Source organism: Myodes glareolus, chromosome 1, assembly GCF_982192425.1.
Source record: "Myodes glareolus chromosome 1, mMyoGla1.1, whole genome shotgun sequence".
In the NCBI taxonomy this organism is placed as follows: Eukaryota; Metazoa; Chordata; class Mammalia; order Rodentia; family Cricetidae; genus Myodes; species Myodes glareolus.
Genome location: NC_142026.1, coordinates 16915533 through 16932708, shown reverse-complemented (window position 1 = coordinate 16932708; position 17176 = coordinate 16915533). Strand labels below are relative to the sequence as shown.

General features: G+C 50.9%; 1 protein-coding gene across 2 annotated transcripts in view; it reads right to left on the bottom strand.

The window, feature by feature from the left end:
- The window catches only part of Vil1 (villin 1), a 31499-nt gene extending 15314 nt beyond the window's left edge, over positions 1-16185 (bottom strand). The window contains exons 1-12 of one of the 2 annotated variants that reach the window (XM_087904381.1): positions 16030-16185; positions 10440-10525; positions 9680-9754; positions 6999-7195; positions 5941-6049; positions 5718-5828; positions 3862-4064; positions 3653-3731; positions 3423-3521; positions 2463-2616; positions 1819-1919; positions 1601-1738 (exon numbers count right to left, since the gene is read on the bottom strand). In XM_087904381.1, coding sequence (XP_087760507.1) covers positions 1601-1738; positions 1819-1919; positions 2463-2616; positions 3423-3521; positions 3653-3731; positions 3862-4064; positions 5718-5828; positions 5941-6049; positions 6999-7195; positions 9680-9754; positions 10440-10514 — 1341 coding nt within the window. In that variant the 5' untranslated portion in view covers positions 10515-10525; positions 16030-16185. Of the gene's footprint in view, positions 1-1600; positions 1739-1818; positions 1920-2462; positions 2617-3422; positions 3522-3652; positions 3732-3861; positions 4065-5717; positions 5829-5940; positions 6050-6998; positions 7196-9679; positions 9755-10439; positions 10526-15911; positions 15932-16029 lie in introns of those variants that run through there. The other variant, XM_087904382.1, reaches the window with a different exon arrangement.
- Between the last annotated feature and the right edge of the window lie 991 nt (positions 16186-17176).

Below are 17176 nucleotides of genomic sequence, written 5' to 3'. Positions count from 1 at the left end.
CTTTAATCCCAGCACTCAAGAGGCAAGGGCAGGTGGATCTCTGTGAGTTCAAAGCCAGAATGATCCATATAGCAAGTTCCAGGACAGCTAGAGTCAAACAATAGGCCCTTTTGACTTTTGAGAATAGAGGGAGAGAAAGAGAGAGAGAGCTACACATGCCATGGTGCAAACCTAGAAGTCAAAGACTTGAAGGAGTCATTCTCTCCTCCCACTGTGTATGTATGTATGTATGTATGTATGTATGTATGTATGTATGTGGGTTCTAGGGATGGAACTCACAACGTCAGACTTGGCAGCAAACTCCTTTACCCACTGAGTCATCTCTCTGACCACCCACTTTTTTTTATGTTTTTTCTTTTGAGACAGAGTCTTACTGTTTATCCCTGGATGGCTGGCCCTTGCTATGTCCAGCAGTCAAGTATGGGATTCATAGAGATCTACCTGCCACTGCATCGTGTGCGTTCGGACTAACAATGTGTACCACTGCACTAGGCCTCACCCGTTTTTGGTTTGTTTTTCACTACAGGGTTATTCTGTGTAAGGGTCCTTGATCCCCTGGAACTTGCTTCCGAGGTAGACCAAGCTGACCTTGACTTTACAGAGATCCGCCTGCCTCTGACTCCCAAGTGCTGAGATTAAAGGTGTGCACTACCACTGCCTGTCCCCCCTTTTTTCTTTTTTAGGCTGGGTCTTATGTATCCCAGGCTGGCCTAGAATGTGCTTTATAGACTAGGATGGCCTTGAACTCCTGATCTTCCTCCCTCCACCTCCTGAGTGCTGAGATTATAAGTATTTGCTACCACGCCAGGTTAGATACAAGGCTGGGGACTGAACCTAGGCTTTGTGTATGTTAGGCAAGCACTCCACCAACGGAGCTACATCCCCAAATATGGCCTGACTGGACCCATGGCCTCCCCATCAAGCCTACACTGAACACAACCCAAGCCTAACCCCAATAGACTGTGTTTTTTTCTGACCCTAGCCCCAGCTCTAATCCTTTCTCAGTCTAGTCCCGACTCACCTCAGACCCATGGCTGACCCCAAACATGTTCTACATGTTCTATTCTTCCCACTCCATCCTTAGAAAAATATCACACAACTCACTCCCTGCACTCAGGCGTCTGGCACAGAGTCCCCATGCAGTGGGTGACAAGAATTAGAATCGACACTCTCTGAACCAAAAGGAAAGAGCTCTGAATGGGGAGACCCAATGGAAACAATCTTAGAGCTAAAGCCACCCGAGAATGGGAAAAGTTGCCTCTGGAGAAAGTGAGTTTCTCACCTCCAGGGGTATTCAACACATGGGTGATAGCAGGGATTGGGGAGACTGAGCAGCTGTGCTGCAGGTGGGCTGGGGAGACTGAGCAGCTGTGCTGCAGGTGTGCTGGGGAGACTGAGCAGCTGTGCTGCAGGTGGAATGGGGAGACTGAGCAGCTGTGCTGCAGGTGTGCTGGGGAGACTGAGCAGCTGTGCTGCAGGTGGGCTGGGAGACAGCAGCTGTGCTGCAGGTGGGATGAGGCTGTTGAGCAGCTGTGTTGCAGATGAGATGGGCTGAGGAGACTGAGCAGCTGTGCTGCCAGTGGGGCGGGCAGGGCCTCACCTGCCAGATATACAACAAGTAGTGTTCCTTCTCGCCTATGAGGTAGGTGTAGAGCAGCAGGTAGCAGTCGCCACCATAGAAATGGCCCAGCCACTTGGAATCCACAGGCACCAGCTCTAAGTTCTCGATACGCCACACCTGGGAGCAGAATCAGACCTGTATGAGGTCCAGCCTGGGTTACCCCTTTCCCACCAGCCTATCCTCCTCCCCTCACTCACCTGCACCTCCCCACTCCCATCGTCCACCATCTTCTGCTGGGCAGCCACTTGAGGCTGTACATGCATGGACGTAGCATCAAACTTCACCTGTTCCACCTTGGCTGGAGAGATGAGGACACAAACTGTCACGAGGTGAGGTCCCCACACCCTCTCTACAGTCCTGAGTGCTGGGATTTGTAGACCAATACGATAGACGAAGAAACTAAAGCCAGACAGATTTAACTACCTATCTAAAGTCACACAAACGGAGAGCGGGGCAGCTAAGTGACCGCTCCATGCCCCTAAGGCACTGACCTTGACCTAATCAGGGAAGCAGGATCAGGAAGCAGGCTCAAGAGCAGAGCTCTGTTTGGTCTGACTCCCTGGTAGCTTTCAGACTTCAAGCACCGCCTTACCCTCACCCCCACCCCCCAGCTTGTCAGGGAAACTACGGTGATGGAGGCTACAAGCCGTCCTTTCCTTTGGCTTCCTCCCCCAATGTCTCAGCAAATACAGTCTGGTGAGAAGGGTTTGGTTCCCAGTGAAGCTCAACCCCGTTCCTCGGCAAGTTATGTTAGCTCCCTTTCTGGTGGTAGCTCTTGAGCTTCTTTAGTCCCCGGGGCTCTCGGTATCCCCCAGGGAGCTGAGGGGGCGTGGCTTCTCACCCACGGAGCCCACTGTGTATGTTTTGCCCAGGCCTGTGGTCTGATTGGGCACGGTCCACTTCTGGAAGAGCTGCTGAAAGATGGCTGACTCCGCCCCGTCGTTCTGCACCTCCACCTGGGTGCTCGGTGGGTACTGCTTGGCTTTGATGAAGTTCTGGGAAAATAAAGGGGTCGTTGGAGGCTAGCGCCTCCTGTCCGTAGTCTCCACAACCCCAAGCAAGCCAAAGCCAGATCCACCTGGCCCCAACCCTGAACGTGCCCAGCCCCGACCCCAATGCTGACCCCAAAGTTAACCCTACTAACCTACTCCAATCAAGGCTACACCTGATAGTGTCTCAAACTCTAACCTCAGCCCTGAATCTAATATTGACCCCACACCTAACTCTGATCCCAACAGATCTGACCCCTAGCTTAATTATATCTCCTCAATTCTAATTCGAGCACCCTGGCCCCATGCCCACTCAACCCTTTTTGGAGAAAGGCTAGCCATTCCCTTCTTGAAGCCAAGCTCTTGCATGGGGCATGACACTCAATACTCAGGGAGGCCCAGGATTGGCTGGTGGTCGTCTTGTTCATACGCTGAGGACCAGGACGCTGGTGACCTTATGGTCCTCAGCCCTCAACAACTGTGTCCATCCATCCCCACTCCCAGTCCTGCCCTCCCCAAATCTTCCTTGGACTCTGCCTGGTGTTATGGCCTGTCTAAGTCCTTCTCTTCTTCCTTTGCTGCTGCTAGACCAGGAATTCTCAACCTGTGGATTACAACCCTTTTGGGGTTGCGGAGCAGATATCCTACATATCAAATATGTATATTCTGATTCATAACAGTAGCAAAACTACAGTTATGATGTGGCGATGGAATAAATTTTATGCTCGGGGGTCAGCACAACATGAGGAACTGTACTAAAGAGTCACAGTATTAGGAAATTTGAGAACCACTGGGCCAGACCCTTTCCTTACCAGGGCCTGGTTCATGGCCCCGCTCCTCTCCTGCTCATTGGCTTTTTTCCCCTTCCACACGAAGATCTTCAGACCTCCCTGGTCCAGGATATAACAGTCCTAGAGTCAGTAGAGAAAAAACTAAATGAGCCTGTGGTGTTGGGAGAGGAAGGAGGGCTAGGTTTTCCCCCTATATGTGCCTTAGCACTTTATAGGTGTCCCTTGCTTGGGGTCCTCCAGACCCTTCTCACCTCATGGTTAAGCAAGTCCTGTGTGAGCGGCCGAGTAGCAACTTCCCTAACCACCAGTTTTCCTTCCGAGTCAGACACACTGCAAGACAAAGCAAGGCATGCATAGGAGGTGCCACAGTCAGAACACCCTACCCAGGAAGACCTGGCACCCAGGAAGGCCTGGTACCCAGGAAGGCCCACACCCAGGAAGGCCCCGGTCCAGAACTCACTGGTACAGCTTGAGTGAGGCCTTAACCGCCGGATCCACCACTGTGTCAGGAATTGCTGCCTTCAGTTCCTTGCGCTGGCCCAGCACGTGGTTCATAATTGCCATCAGCTCCGGGGTGTCCCCTTCCTTCTCCCCTTCCACCACACCCACGTAGGTGCGTCCACCCCGTTCCTGGTCTCGGATCTCTTTGGCCAAGGTCATGCCCTGCAGGAAGGTCACGGATGACCTTTGAAGGTCAGCAGCAGCAGACAGGGCAGTACTGTTCACCACCCTGGACTCTGCAGGGCAAACCCCACTCCACCTTGCAGATTTACAAAGGGTGGAGTCACGGCTTGTTAGGTGTGTGAGGAGACAGTAGGAAGCCCTGAGAAAGAGGATTTCCTCAAAGATGGACAAGGCTTCTTGGGGGAGCGGGACAGGGAAGCTAGACCTTTAGTTCTGACATTGTTGGGAATCTGTGATTTCCTTTCATGGTTTTGTACAAAAGCTGACCCTCAAAGATGTTAATACTATATTCAGTCTACCCAAAACACCCACGCTCACAGTACACACGCAAATTCACACATACACAGCTCAGTTTCATGAAAGTTTACACAAGCATGCATATACATACATAGGCCCCCGGGTGCCTGCACACTGTAGCGTGCTGTTCTTTAGCTCAAAGCCCCTCCTTTCATGGGTGGCTCTGGAGTTCCTTGGCCCTTGGGAATAGTCAGTCTCATGCTTCTGTCTCCAGCTTAGCTCTCGGCTCTCCTCCTTAAGACAGCCCCTCTTCAGATAGCCAAAAGGGCCCTCTGTGTCTCCCTGAGATCTTCCCCATCTCAGGACCAGGCCCTCCACAGTCCCTACTGCTCTCAAGCACAAGGCTTTGGGTCCTCATCCCGTACACAGTGAAGTCCAGACTCCAACTGGTCCCCTCCCCAGCCCATTTCTACTCAGAAATCAGATAAGCTCTATTAGCTGGATGTCCCAACCAAAAAACTTAACATTTTTTTCCCAGCCTGCTGGCCACACATCCTGTCTGTGAGACCTGCTGGCAGCTCATCATATTCCTACTGGCCTGAAGGGCTCCCTACCGACCCACCTTCTTGCCCAGGGCCTTTGCCAAGGCTCCATCTAGTCCCCAAAGCTTCCCTAGTATCATTCCTGCTGCAGTGATTCCTCTGGTTCCCCTTTTCCATTCTGGTTTCTTGACAGGATGGCCAGTTTCCGGGCAGAGCAAGGCCAAGGCTCTGCCCACTTCATCCATCCCTGAATACCCAAGGCTGAACATGGGGTCTGCCACACTCCAGAGACCTATTCCACCTTAAGGATTAGTATAATAATTATAATTATACTGGCCTGCCCCGTCACCTGGGTGCCCTGCCCTGTCCCTTTAAGAGACACGCTCTGCCCGCTCCCAATCTCCCTCTTCCTTCTGAAGCAAGGTGATCTTGCCTCTCTTCCTTTCTCTCTCTGTACTTCTTCTGAAGAGGCAGCAGCCCCCTACCTCCCTCCTCCCCTCTTTCCTCTCTCTCTCTCTCTCTCTCTCTCTCTCTCTCTCTCTCTCTCTCAATATCTCTCTCTCCTACATACCTCCTGCCTTCCCATATCCTCCCAATATCCACTAAATAAATTCTCCGTACCCAAGCTCTCTCCACATGGCATATCTGTCTGTCTCTCACCTGCTATGGGACCTGATGGGGTCACCTGTGCCGTAGATCATAAGTTACTCATTAGCCTAATACAGTCACACAGCAGCATAGCCTCTCTGTCTACTTTCACGGGGGCGGGGGGTGGGGAGGACAGTGCTGCCGAGGCTGCTAAAGCATGTGAGGTCTGCTGCATTACAGAGATGAGGTGCCCTGTCAGGGTTACCCGAAGTCTCTCCATGCGGTTGCTCTCCGGCCCATTCCACTGGATGATGAGTTTCCCGAGGTCCAGCAGGAAGACATCTCCTCTGTTGAAGCTCTTCCAGGACATCTCCACCTGAAGGGCACAGGGAGGTCCAGCGCCCACTGAGAGCCTTTTACCTCTGGCCACCCTCATTTCACTCAGCCCTGCTCAGTTGCCAGCCAGTGTCCTGGCTGGGCCTGCCCACCTCTCCAGCCAGCACATTCCTCTTGCCCTTGACGTGCAATAGTCGCTGAACGTCGCTGGAATTCGTTTCCACGTGCTTCATGCCAGAAGCCACTCCCCCTTTCTGGATCCTGAGAGAGAAAGAAAGGAAAGCTGACTCAAGGGTATTGAGTCAGGAGATATGCCAAGGTCCTGAGCTGCCTGCGCCCCTCTGAGTCTCCGACTGGGACAGGCTCAGGCAAAGGAAATACTTAAGGTTCAAACATCAAAGTTACACTCGTCATCAGTGTCCTGCAAATGCTTGGTTAGCCTGGAGCATGCACCTGACCCTGCAATGTAGGCCTTCCTGCCCCTTGCCTTAGCTCCCCGCCCTGCAGAAGGGTCTGCAATGATAATCAATCGTGGTGAGATCTGGAGAGAAGAAAACGGGAATAAGGCCAGGGCGCCAGACACAGGGCGCTGAGGAGGAAGAAGGGAGAGAGGCCACTCGAATGCCCAGAGGCTATCGAGCTTTGGCATCCTACAAGGAAAAGACAACACAGCTCTGGAGAAGCAGATGTTTCCATGAGGAAAGGCAGCCAGACAGAACTTCAGACTTTTCTAGAGTTGTTAGTGAAAGGCCTGTTTAGAGAAGAGAAAGCAGCCACCTGTGAGTTGGCCTGAGAGAGTGGGGTTTGATGTGATAGCCTGAGGGGTGGGGTTTGAGGGGGGGTGCTCAGGCAATGAGCAATCCACCACACCTAGACAGGAACGAAGACAGAATTCATCGGCCCTAGTCATGGGATCTTAGAAGAGCCCAAGGGATAAATCAAGTGAAAGCAGACTCAGAGGGACAGGGCCTGGGTCAGGGCAACAGCAGAAATAAGGGTGAGGAGTAGAAAGGTGGAGAAAAATCAGCAAAGGCCGCAGGAGCTTCCCACAACCTCCAGAGCTTCATCCAGGCTTTCTTCCTAGCCCAGGTCACCTCCCATTGCCCAGAGTCTCAGTGTCCCTTCTCTTTAGCCCAGCCCTCCATGTCCTAATCCCCACCTCAGTGACCAATCTTGGCGTCCTCCCCAGCCCCACCACACCCCTCCCTACACAAGGCCTTGCTTGAAGTAGCTTCGGAAAGTCTCGCTCTCGTTGCCTTGAACCTCACGGTGCTGGACAGCCCGGCCCTTGAGGTAGTCATCCATCTGTGTCGTGTAGATGGCAGCTGCCCCCTGCTCATCCTGGGATGAATTCTGGCCGATCCAGTAGTGGATATCGTAGGTCAAGGTGCTGCTGGTCTTGTGGATCTGGGGGAGCGGGCATCTGGATAGTGAGACCTGGGGTCCCACAGCTCCCTCTCCCATTCTGCATGCATGGTCTCCCACGTACTTAGACCCAAGGAGGCCTCTGGCCTGTTGTCAGAAGCCCTGAGTTGTGGCCCAGCTCAGTCACTGACTCTACTGGTAGAAAACACGACGTGGCCCTCCCTTCTCTGGATCTTGTTCTCATCTTGAAAATAACTCACGTGGATTGATGGGTGTGGGCTATCAGAGACCAGTAAGATGACTATAAGGGCAAACAAATGCATTGTCCCTCATGGTCTGTGAGGGACAGGATCCTACGGGAACTCTATACATGGTATGTGATGTTTGCATGGGATCTGCAAAATCCTCTTATGCTTAAAAATTGTGTGTGTGTGTGTGTGTGTGTGCACGCACACACATGTGCATATTCACATAGGTGTGTTTAAGCACAGTTATAGGCATGCTCGGAGTGGGGGTAGAGGTCAGAGGACAACCTTTGGGAGTTGGTTCTCTCCTACTGCACTGAGAGGTTTTGAACTCAGGAGGTCAGACACCTATCCTTGCTGAACCATCTCCCTGGCTGGAGAATCAGCTTTGTTGCCATTGTTTTGTTGTTGTTGTTGTTGTTGTTGTTGTTGTTGTTGTTGATACAGGGTTTCATGTAGCCCACACTGGGCAGGAATATTCTGGACTGAAGGATGCCCTCCCATGATTTCTCCTTCTACCTCAGGGTTGCTGGGATTACTGGCCTGTATGCCAAGGCACCTATTGTGCAGGGGTAGGGATCAAACTCAGGTCCCCCTGGATGATAGGTCGGTACTCTACCATTGAGCTACACCCCAGGCATCTCTTAGACCTTACATCATCTCTAGACAAGTCCTAATTCCTAAACCCAGGCAGGTGGCGGTCAGAATGGTTGCCACACTGTACTGTGTATGAAATAGTGACGAGAAAAATATCTATGTAATCATTCACTACATATTCCATTAGATTGATGTGTATGTGGATTTGCGCACATCAGATTCCCCTGGAGGTGGAGTTAAAAGCAGTTGTAGCCAACCTACATAGGTGCTGTGCAGGGAACCAAACTCAGCTTCTCTGCAAGAGCAGCATCCACTCTTAACTGAGCTGCCATCTCACCAGGCCCTCGCATGCAACTTTTCTAAATATCTTTGATCCATAGTTAGGTGGAATCCATAGATATCCCGTGGACACAAATACCTTCTGCGAACGTCGTGATTGTGTAAATACACCATAGCTGTTTTTGATCTGTGACATGTGGCTCCGCTTTTCACTTACAGTAAGAATGTGGTGAATTGTTAAATATGTATCTTCAAAGTTTAGAAGCAGAGCAAGCAAGAGAACTCTGTGGGTCAAGGCACTTGCAACCAGGCTCGGCAACCTGAGTTTGATCCCTGGGACCCACGTGACAGAAAAAGGCACTGACTCCTGCGAATCATCCTGCGGCAGCATGTGCATCTCGCCTGGCACGTGTGCAGCCGCCCTATGCATGCACACATACACGCACAGATTCACAAAATAAATAAATGCGTAAGGCAGTGTAATTTTGAAAAACTTTAAAAATCAGAAGCAACTCAATATAAGAAAAGCACAAATGTCCTTAGTCGTGCTGGTGGTGCCAGGGAGTGCGGACATCATGAAGGGCTGTGAAGACGCCTGTGGGTTTAGAGAGGTGGGGCCAGGGCCGCTGAACCGGCTCAGCAGGTACCTGCCGCTGTAGCTGATGATTTGAGGTCAGTCTCTGGGACCCACATAGTAGAAGCAGAGAACTGACTCCCGCAAGGTGTCCTCTGAAATTCACATCCTCTCCATGGCATTGCATAAACACACACACGCCAAAAAATACAATAACAATAAAGGGTGGACTAACTCAGAAGGTCCCCCAAGGCTCAATGAGTTCATGGCTCCGAGCTAGAGGAGGGCTCTACAAACCATCTCTGAGCCCTCTGGAGCCCCACAGTTGGGCACCTGTTTACTCTTGTAAACAATGGTTTGATGTGGGAAGTCCTTCCCTATATGTGTTGCTCGGATTGGTTAATGAATAAAGCCGCTTTGGTCTATGGCAGGGCAGAATATAGCCAGGCTGGAAGAGATATAGAAACAGAGTAGGTGGAGTCAGAGAGATGCCAAGCAGCTGCTGAAGGAGGCAGCTGCCATGTAGCTGCCCAAGAAGCAAGACTAACAAACCACGAGCCTTGTGGTAAAATATAAAATAATAAAAATAAAATTTAAGATGTAAGACCTAGATAGAAATATGCCTAAGACAGCGGCCAAACAATGTTGTAATTAATACAGTTTCTGTGTGATTACTTGGGTCTGGGTGGCCGGGAACGAACAAGCAGTCTCCACTTAAACTGGTTGCTGAAGCCAGACCACCCCTCAGCACAGCCCCCAGCCTCTAGTTTCTGCCCTGATACCCAGTAGACTTTGCTCTCTGCTCAGCCCCCTCTGGCCTGACCCACTTACAGCCAGGACTACATAGCAGTCACCATCGAAGAAGCTTCCAAAGGTGCTGGAAGAAACAGGTACCATCTGCATAGCCTGGAGAGAGAAAGGTCACAATGGACGTGGTGGCAAACGTGTAGTCCCGCCTACCCAGGAGACCAAAGCTACAGGACTGCCTGAGTCTAGTCCTTCTAGGCTGTTGTGTGTTGTGCCAATCATGTGGCTGCACTAAGTTTGGGTTCAATACAGTGGCCTCCAAAGAACAGGACACCATCACCCAAGGAGGAGTGATCTGATCCAGGATAGAAAGAGGTCATAGGTGCTACCAGAACCACCAGGTAAGGAAGCTGACTAGATGTGTAGGAGGATGGGAGTTGAGAATGCAGGGTCTAACAAGGTTTGGGTGTTGCTTAGTTATAGAGTCCTTACTAGGTTTGACCCTCGGTTCCGACTTCAGCACCACAAGATACCCCAAATCAAAAAGATCAGTGCCCAGAAATGAAAGGTGGGGGAAATCTTGGTAAGCTTTAGGACAGTGGAAGACCCTGTCTGGGAAAGGGACAAGGGGAGAAAGCAGAACAGAGACGTATGGGGCTAATGGGGACAAGGAAGTGGAAGAAGGAGAAGGCAGATGAGGAAGAGATGGAGAAAAGAGGAGGGGGTGGCAGGGGTGGCACCAGCAGCTCCCTGCAGTGTGCAGGACCTGGCTGGAGGAGACTGGGCAATGCCAGCCTTCTTCCACCCTCCGGAATCCCTGAACTCCCTTCCAGACAAGACTCACCTCGATCCTCCATATCTGTATTCCCGGAGTGGTGATGTTGAGAGAACTTTTGACTTGAGAAGTCAATTTGGTCATGGTGGGTGAGCCTAGAGGAGAAGGCATGTGAAAGCCACGGCCATCGAGTTAGGAGTACCCCAGTCTCAGGTAGAGGTCAAAGACTTGATGACTAGAGGAAGGGAAGCTGGCTCCCCACTAGGGGTCTTAATCCCTAGAACCTAGCCTCCAGCTTTCCCACCCAGCTTTGATGAAGCCCTGCTCTTATCCAAATACCTACATTAGCTCCCTTAGTATAAGTTACATAACCCAGCACTTGAAAGACACCCCTCTCTCCATGCTTTTGAGACAAGGTCTTGCTATGTAGCCCAGGCTGCCCTGTGAGCCACCACACCCACTTTAAGCCTCTTCTGTAGCTTCAATCTCCCTGTTCTGTAGGATTTTTGAGACGAGGTCTCCTGTAGCCCAGGCTGGCCTTGAACTCACTATTTCAGATTGCAGATATGCAACACTAAGCCCAATTTTTTTTTTAAGCATAGAAAAATCAAACCAAACAAAACACAAGAAGGGCCAGGGAGATTGTTCAGTTGATAAAGTGCTTGTCCTATCCGCAGGACTCATGTGAAGAGCTGAGTTCAATCCCTGGAATCCACATGGTATAAGGAGAAAACTTCAACAAATGGCCCTCTGACCTACGCATGTGCACTATGGTATGCGTGCACCCCCACCCCCATTCACACTCACACACACACACACACCAAATATAATATTTAAAGATTCTAAAAATGGGTGCTACCTGAGTTTGCTCCCTGGCCTCCACACACAGGTACTCACATGTGTACACACAAACACACGTGCACACACGCACACACACACACACACACACACACACACACACACACACAAAGGAAAAAGAAAGAAAAGAAAATTGTTCTTGAAGTTCACAGCGGCTCTATTCACAAGCAGACCCTGTCTCAAAAAGAGAGGGGGTGTGAGGGAGAGCGGTGGTGGTAGTAGTGGGGGAGGGACCACAAATGTCCATCAGTAAACGAAACAGGAAGTAGTGTATCCATACGAAGGAACACTATGAAGCTGTAAGACGAAGTCCAGTAATGACACACGCCCCCAACGCAAACTGTGCTAAGAGAAAGTCGCCAGTCGTAAAAGCATACATAATAAATCATTCCATTTACATGACCTAGTCATGCATGCAAATCTGTAGGGGCAGAGGCTGTGGTTACTAGGTTTGGGCAGGAGGAACAGGGCATTAGTGGGCACAGAAAGTGCTGGAACTGGAGAGTGGAGAGCGCTGCATAGCGTTGGGAATGTGTTAAATATCCCAGAATCGCCTGGATAAAGTGGGGACTGGGGCTGTAGCTCTCTGGCAGAGAGCTTGTTAAGCATGCCCTGGCCTGGAGTCCCACCCCCAGCTCCTAAATAAAGAATAGAATAAAATGAGTGGGGTGTTGATGAACACCTGTAATCCCAGCACTGGGGTGAAGGTAATTTAGAGTCAAACTAGCCTGGGCTATTCCATACATAGATGGAAGACGGATGGATGGATGGGTGAATGGATGGATGACATCTTCTGAGTAATTTACCATAATAATAGAGGAGCGCATGCCTGTCCCTCACCAGGCCCCACCAACATCCTCCAATCACTGCAATTCTTGCCCAGAACATTTTAAGCTTTATTTATTTTATTTTATGTATATGACCATTTTGCCTATAGACATATGCATATCCCCTGGAACTGGAGTTGCAGACAGTTATGAGCTGCCATGCAACACTGAGAATTAAACCTGGGTCCTCTAGAGAAGCAGCCAGTGCTCTTAAGCACTGAGTCATCTCTCTGGTCTCCCAGAATATCTTTTGTTTGCTTGTTTTGTTTGTTTGTTTGTTTGGGGGGAAACGGTCTCTCTGTATAGCCCTGGATGTCTTAGACCTCACTCTGTAGTCCAGGCTGAAGTTGAACTCAGAGATCTGCCTCCCTCTGTCTCCCAAGAGTTTGGGATTAAAGGCGTGCACCACCATGCCCAACTGTCGCCTAGAAGTTCCTGCAAGGGCAGAGACCATTTCTGTCTGCTCAGTACTAAATCCCCAGCATTAAATTGGGTGTGGTGTAATCCTAGTACTCAGGCGGAGACAGGAAAAGCCGGAGCTAAAGGTCATCCTTGGCTACACAGCAAGTTTGAGGCCAGCTTGGGCTACATAAGACACTTTCCAACAATAATTAGGTGCTAGGAAATGGTTCAAATGGAATGACAGAAACAACAACCAAAATTTATTCTCTGACTGCCGCATGTGTGCTGTGGCGTGCACATGCCTATACACATACGCAATCAAGCAATCAGTCAATGTGATTTTAAAAAATAAATTAAGTCTCCAGCATTTAGTACAAGACCAATTCTCTGTTAGATGCATGAATGAGTGAGGAAAAGCAGGGAAAGAGTAAGGAGAAAGAGAGGGTTTAGATGGATGGATGGGTGGGTGACTGGATGGGTGGATGGGTGAGCAGGTGGGTGGGTGGATGGGTGAGTGGGTGGGTGGATGGGTGAGTGGGTGGGTGGATGGGTGAGTGGGTGGGTGGATGGGTGAGTGGGTGGATGGGTGGATGGGTGGATGAGTGAGTGGGTGACAAGCATAGAGAAACTGCCACTACGGTTAAGCACCCTCCATCCACCAGGCTTGAAGAACCCCCCCTTGCCAAGCTGTACCTAGCATTGCCTGTTTCTGTTTGGACCCTGTAGCTGTGTTTGTTCCAGCTGCTGATCAGAGTCGCCTGGGAGCTTTTTAAAAATACTGATGCTCCTGAGCTCAGAGCCTGCATCCCTAGGGATTCTGATTTAATTAGGCCAGAATGAGGCTTAGGGCTTAGATACTTTATTTCTGCCAGAGATGAGGCCTGAGTCCTTTGAACACTAGCCAGGATTCCTGTCGTGAGCCACAGTGAGAACCACTCATGCCTGGTTTTTCTCCTGCCATTTTTCAACCCTCTCCACCAGTATGACGGCTACCCATGCTTCACAGGCCTGCCCCAAAGGGAGCAGGAGGAGTCAGTGACCCTCCGTGACTGTCCTTTGGCCTAGTGACTAAGAAGAGAAAGGTCAAGTGCCCTACATGACAGCCCCATCTCTCCAGCTAATCTCTCCGTGCACTTTGGTTTTGAGTCACATCTTGGATAATAAATGGCTTGGCCTTTACCTCTTGTAGACTCCCTCTTCTCAGTCCTGCAGGCTGACTTATCTTGGGTTCTGCTCACTCTGGTCAACCTGCCCCTTGGTGATCTGGGCCACCTGTCCATCTTGGGAAGCTTGCTGTGTTTGCAAAAGCTCCATGGGCCTGACTCCACCTGATACCCCTGTTGGCATGACTGCAAACATCACATATTCCTTAGCATGAAGGGTTTTACACACACACACACACACACACATACACACACACATACACACACACACACGTACAATCCTTTTGGTTCAGCAAGACAAATTGGAGTACAGAGGACAGTATTTTCTGTTTTATTCCCGCCATCTCTGTTTCAATTACCCTTTCTCTAAGACTCTCTTCTGTACTCTCTGGGTGAGGGAGTGGGTCATGGGTGAGCTAGGAGCAGAGGTCCTGAAGTAAATTGGCAGCAGAATGAACTAATGATAGACACGGGGGTGTCTGTTGTCACCGGGGAGGGAATAAAGACTCACTGCCTCTCCCTGAAGAGAAGTGAGATTGGGACCCTCCTACCCACCTCTGTGCCAAAACGGCCTAAACAGAGAAGGAACAGCCTCCTTAGGGCCAAGTGGTGATGACTGGTTCTGAGACGTGGCCAGTCCAACCCCGTCAGCACCTCCAGCTGCTTCTGTACCTACCATCTTGGTCAGAGCAAACACCTCTCCCTGATCCCAGATGAGCCCTTCAGCTCCCCCTAAACTTCAGGGAGGACTGAATGGCCCTCATCCCCCAACCCATCAGCAAGGAACTTGGGATGGATATTTCCTCAACTTGAACTCACTGACTTACCCCGGTCCGCACGCTTCTATGGCCCTAGCCCTAGGAGGACACTTGCCACCCAGAGAACCAAAAGTCTGTGTAGAATCTCAGACACCTTCCCTTCCTTCCATTCTGTCCCAACAGTCTGCCCCCTAACAGTCTGTCTACCCACACTCTCTTCTGCCACCCTGACTTCTAGAATCCTAGCCTGGCTGCCACCTTGGTGCCCGGGCTACACCTATCTCTGCTTTTCCACCTCTTCTGGACTCAATTAGGACACACTTCCTACAGGAAGCCTTCCCAGAATTCTGAGGCTGGCAGGGAGTCCTTTCTCAGGGTCCCTCTGTGTCTCAGACTGATGGCTTTCTCAGTCCTGACCACACAGTGACAAAAAAACCTTTTTGTAAGTCTGAAGTCCCCAGGCTCCACGACCTATGCAGGTGAGATTTTTTTTGATGGTAGCAGTTTCTTATTTTGTTTTTTGAGACAAAAATCTTACTCTATAGCCCAGGCTAGCCTCAACCATATAGCAATCCTCCTGCTTCAGCCTCCCAAGTGCTCAGATTACACACAGGAATAATCACAGATGTTTGTAGCTGCCAGTTCATTGTCTATAGTAGGTACACAACTGGCCCTCACACAGCTGAAACTGACCTAGGAAGAAGTTCCTCACTGGGCTTTAGACAGATTTACAGTCGTGTCTCCAGCCACCCATCCTTCCTTATCTGCTGTCCTATTATTCTTGGGGTGCAACTTTAGGGAACCCTAGTGTGCTGCTATGAGTCTTAGTTCCCAGTACACAGCTCTTAACTGGACAGGAGTGTAGTCACAGTGGGCTAGGTCACTCCTCCTTATACAAAGGATACACTCCTCCTACCCAGGGCCTGGGAGCCCCCCAGAAGCAGATACTCCCAGCCTCCAAGTGACAGGAAGATTCCTGGACAGATGGCCTTGGTCAGAGTAAATCCCAAAATTCTAGGCAAGCTAGGCTTTCCTGCCCAGCTCAGGTAAAACAGACCAAGGTGACTGAGGAAACAGAGGGGCCACTTCTAGGGCAGGAGTGATGTCCAGGCCCGAAAAGGCCTACACGGCCCTGTAGCCTCCTACTCCTGCCTCTTCCCTTCCTCTGGGCTCAATCACTGGATTCCTGGTGGCCGTAGTTTACACCTGAGGTCCCAGGAGTGTCAGAAAATGGTGACACAAAGAAAAAAACCATTTCAGATAAAGAAGAAGTGGACCAAGAAATGAGCAGGAAGAGAGAATGACTCCAGGCAATGAGACCGATAATCCCAGCTTTCTCAGGACTGTTCTGATTTCAGTTCTAGAAATCCTAGCCCTAAGGATCCACCTTAGCCCCGGGCAACCTGCATGAATGGCACCCGAAGTGCTGCAGAAAGGGTGAGGTACCAGGTAGGGGCCTGTGAGCTTCCTTCACTGAAGGCCCAGGACAGCATGCTGCCTTCTTACTTCTTCCAGAACCTCAGAATACCTTACCTCATTCCCCAAACCTGCACCAACGTGCTACAGACAGTTCAGGCAGCCAGAGAGAAGCAAGGACCCTGTCTCTCTCAATCACCTGTGGTCCCCATGCGTCCCTACCCAATTGCCTTACCTGTCTGGAAGAGGCAGCCACCACCTGGGAGATCTTAGGAAGTTGTGGCAAGCTGGCTGCAGGAGAACAACCTTTGTCCTCACCCCCCCCCTCCTAGGAACTTCCTTCACCATATAAGGGAAGATAGGGCCCCAGAGAGAGAGAGAGAATAGATGAGGGGGTGGGGTAGTAAGTGCCCAGGTCCCTGGGAACCTAGATGCCAACAACAGCCTGACAGTCAGAGCTGATGTGTGCCCCACCCTTGGCTCCAGAGCTGCGGGGATGGGGCACACTTCCGCTCAGGACCTGGGCACTCCCTGCAGATGGACAACCCCTACCAGGGCAGGCTACAGGTGTCTGGACCATTCTTTCTTCCTACCAGGAAGGAAACTCAGCTGTCCACTCTCCTGCCCTAGAGAGATGGCGGGGGTAGGAGGGTGGGGAGCACTACGACACACAGACTCCAGGGGCCTTGCAGCTGGAACTTAGGCACACAGGCCAGGGTCCCCTTGGGGACAGGTTGGGCCCCTGGCACCCCTACAGGCCTCATCTACTCAGCATGACCCTCGTTCAGTGGGCACAAGGACCCTTCCAGTCCTCCCCCTCTGCGAGCCACAGACTCCACCTGGAGGTTTTATGAGTTACCATAAACCATGCCTTTGAACCCTGCTCCGCTGTCTTCTCCCAGGAGCCAAGGGCCTCCACCTCCCTGCCCTGGACCTGGGGATCTGCCTCGCTGCCCTTTCACTTGGCCAGCTTCAAGGATGAACTGGAAACGGTGACCTCGTTCTGCTGCCTGTAGAACTGCTGTCACCTCGAATCTCGGTCCTTTAGGAGGGCAAGAGGAAGAGGGTGGGATGAGGGAAGCCAGCCCCTTGACTTTCCCAAGAGCTCTGGAGACTGAATCGAGTCTCTCTCTCTCTCTCTCTCTCTCTCTCTCTGTGTGTGTGTGTGTGTGTGTGTGTGATGTGTGTGTGTATATGCACACCTGCGCATGAGAGCCCATGCACAGTCAGTGAAGAAAGTAAACACATAGCAGGTGCTGCTGTTTTGTTTTGAAATAATGTAGTGTCCTTTCTTGTGAATGGAAAGGATGTATGTTCGCTTAGTTATAAGCAAAACGGAAAGGAAAACCTCCAGGATGGACATTTCCCCATGAGTCAGGGCT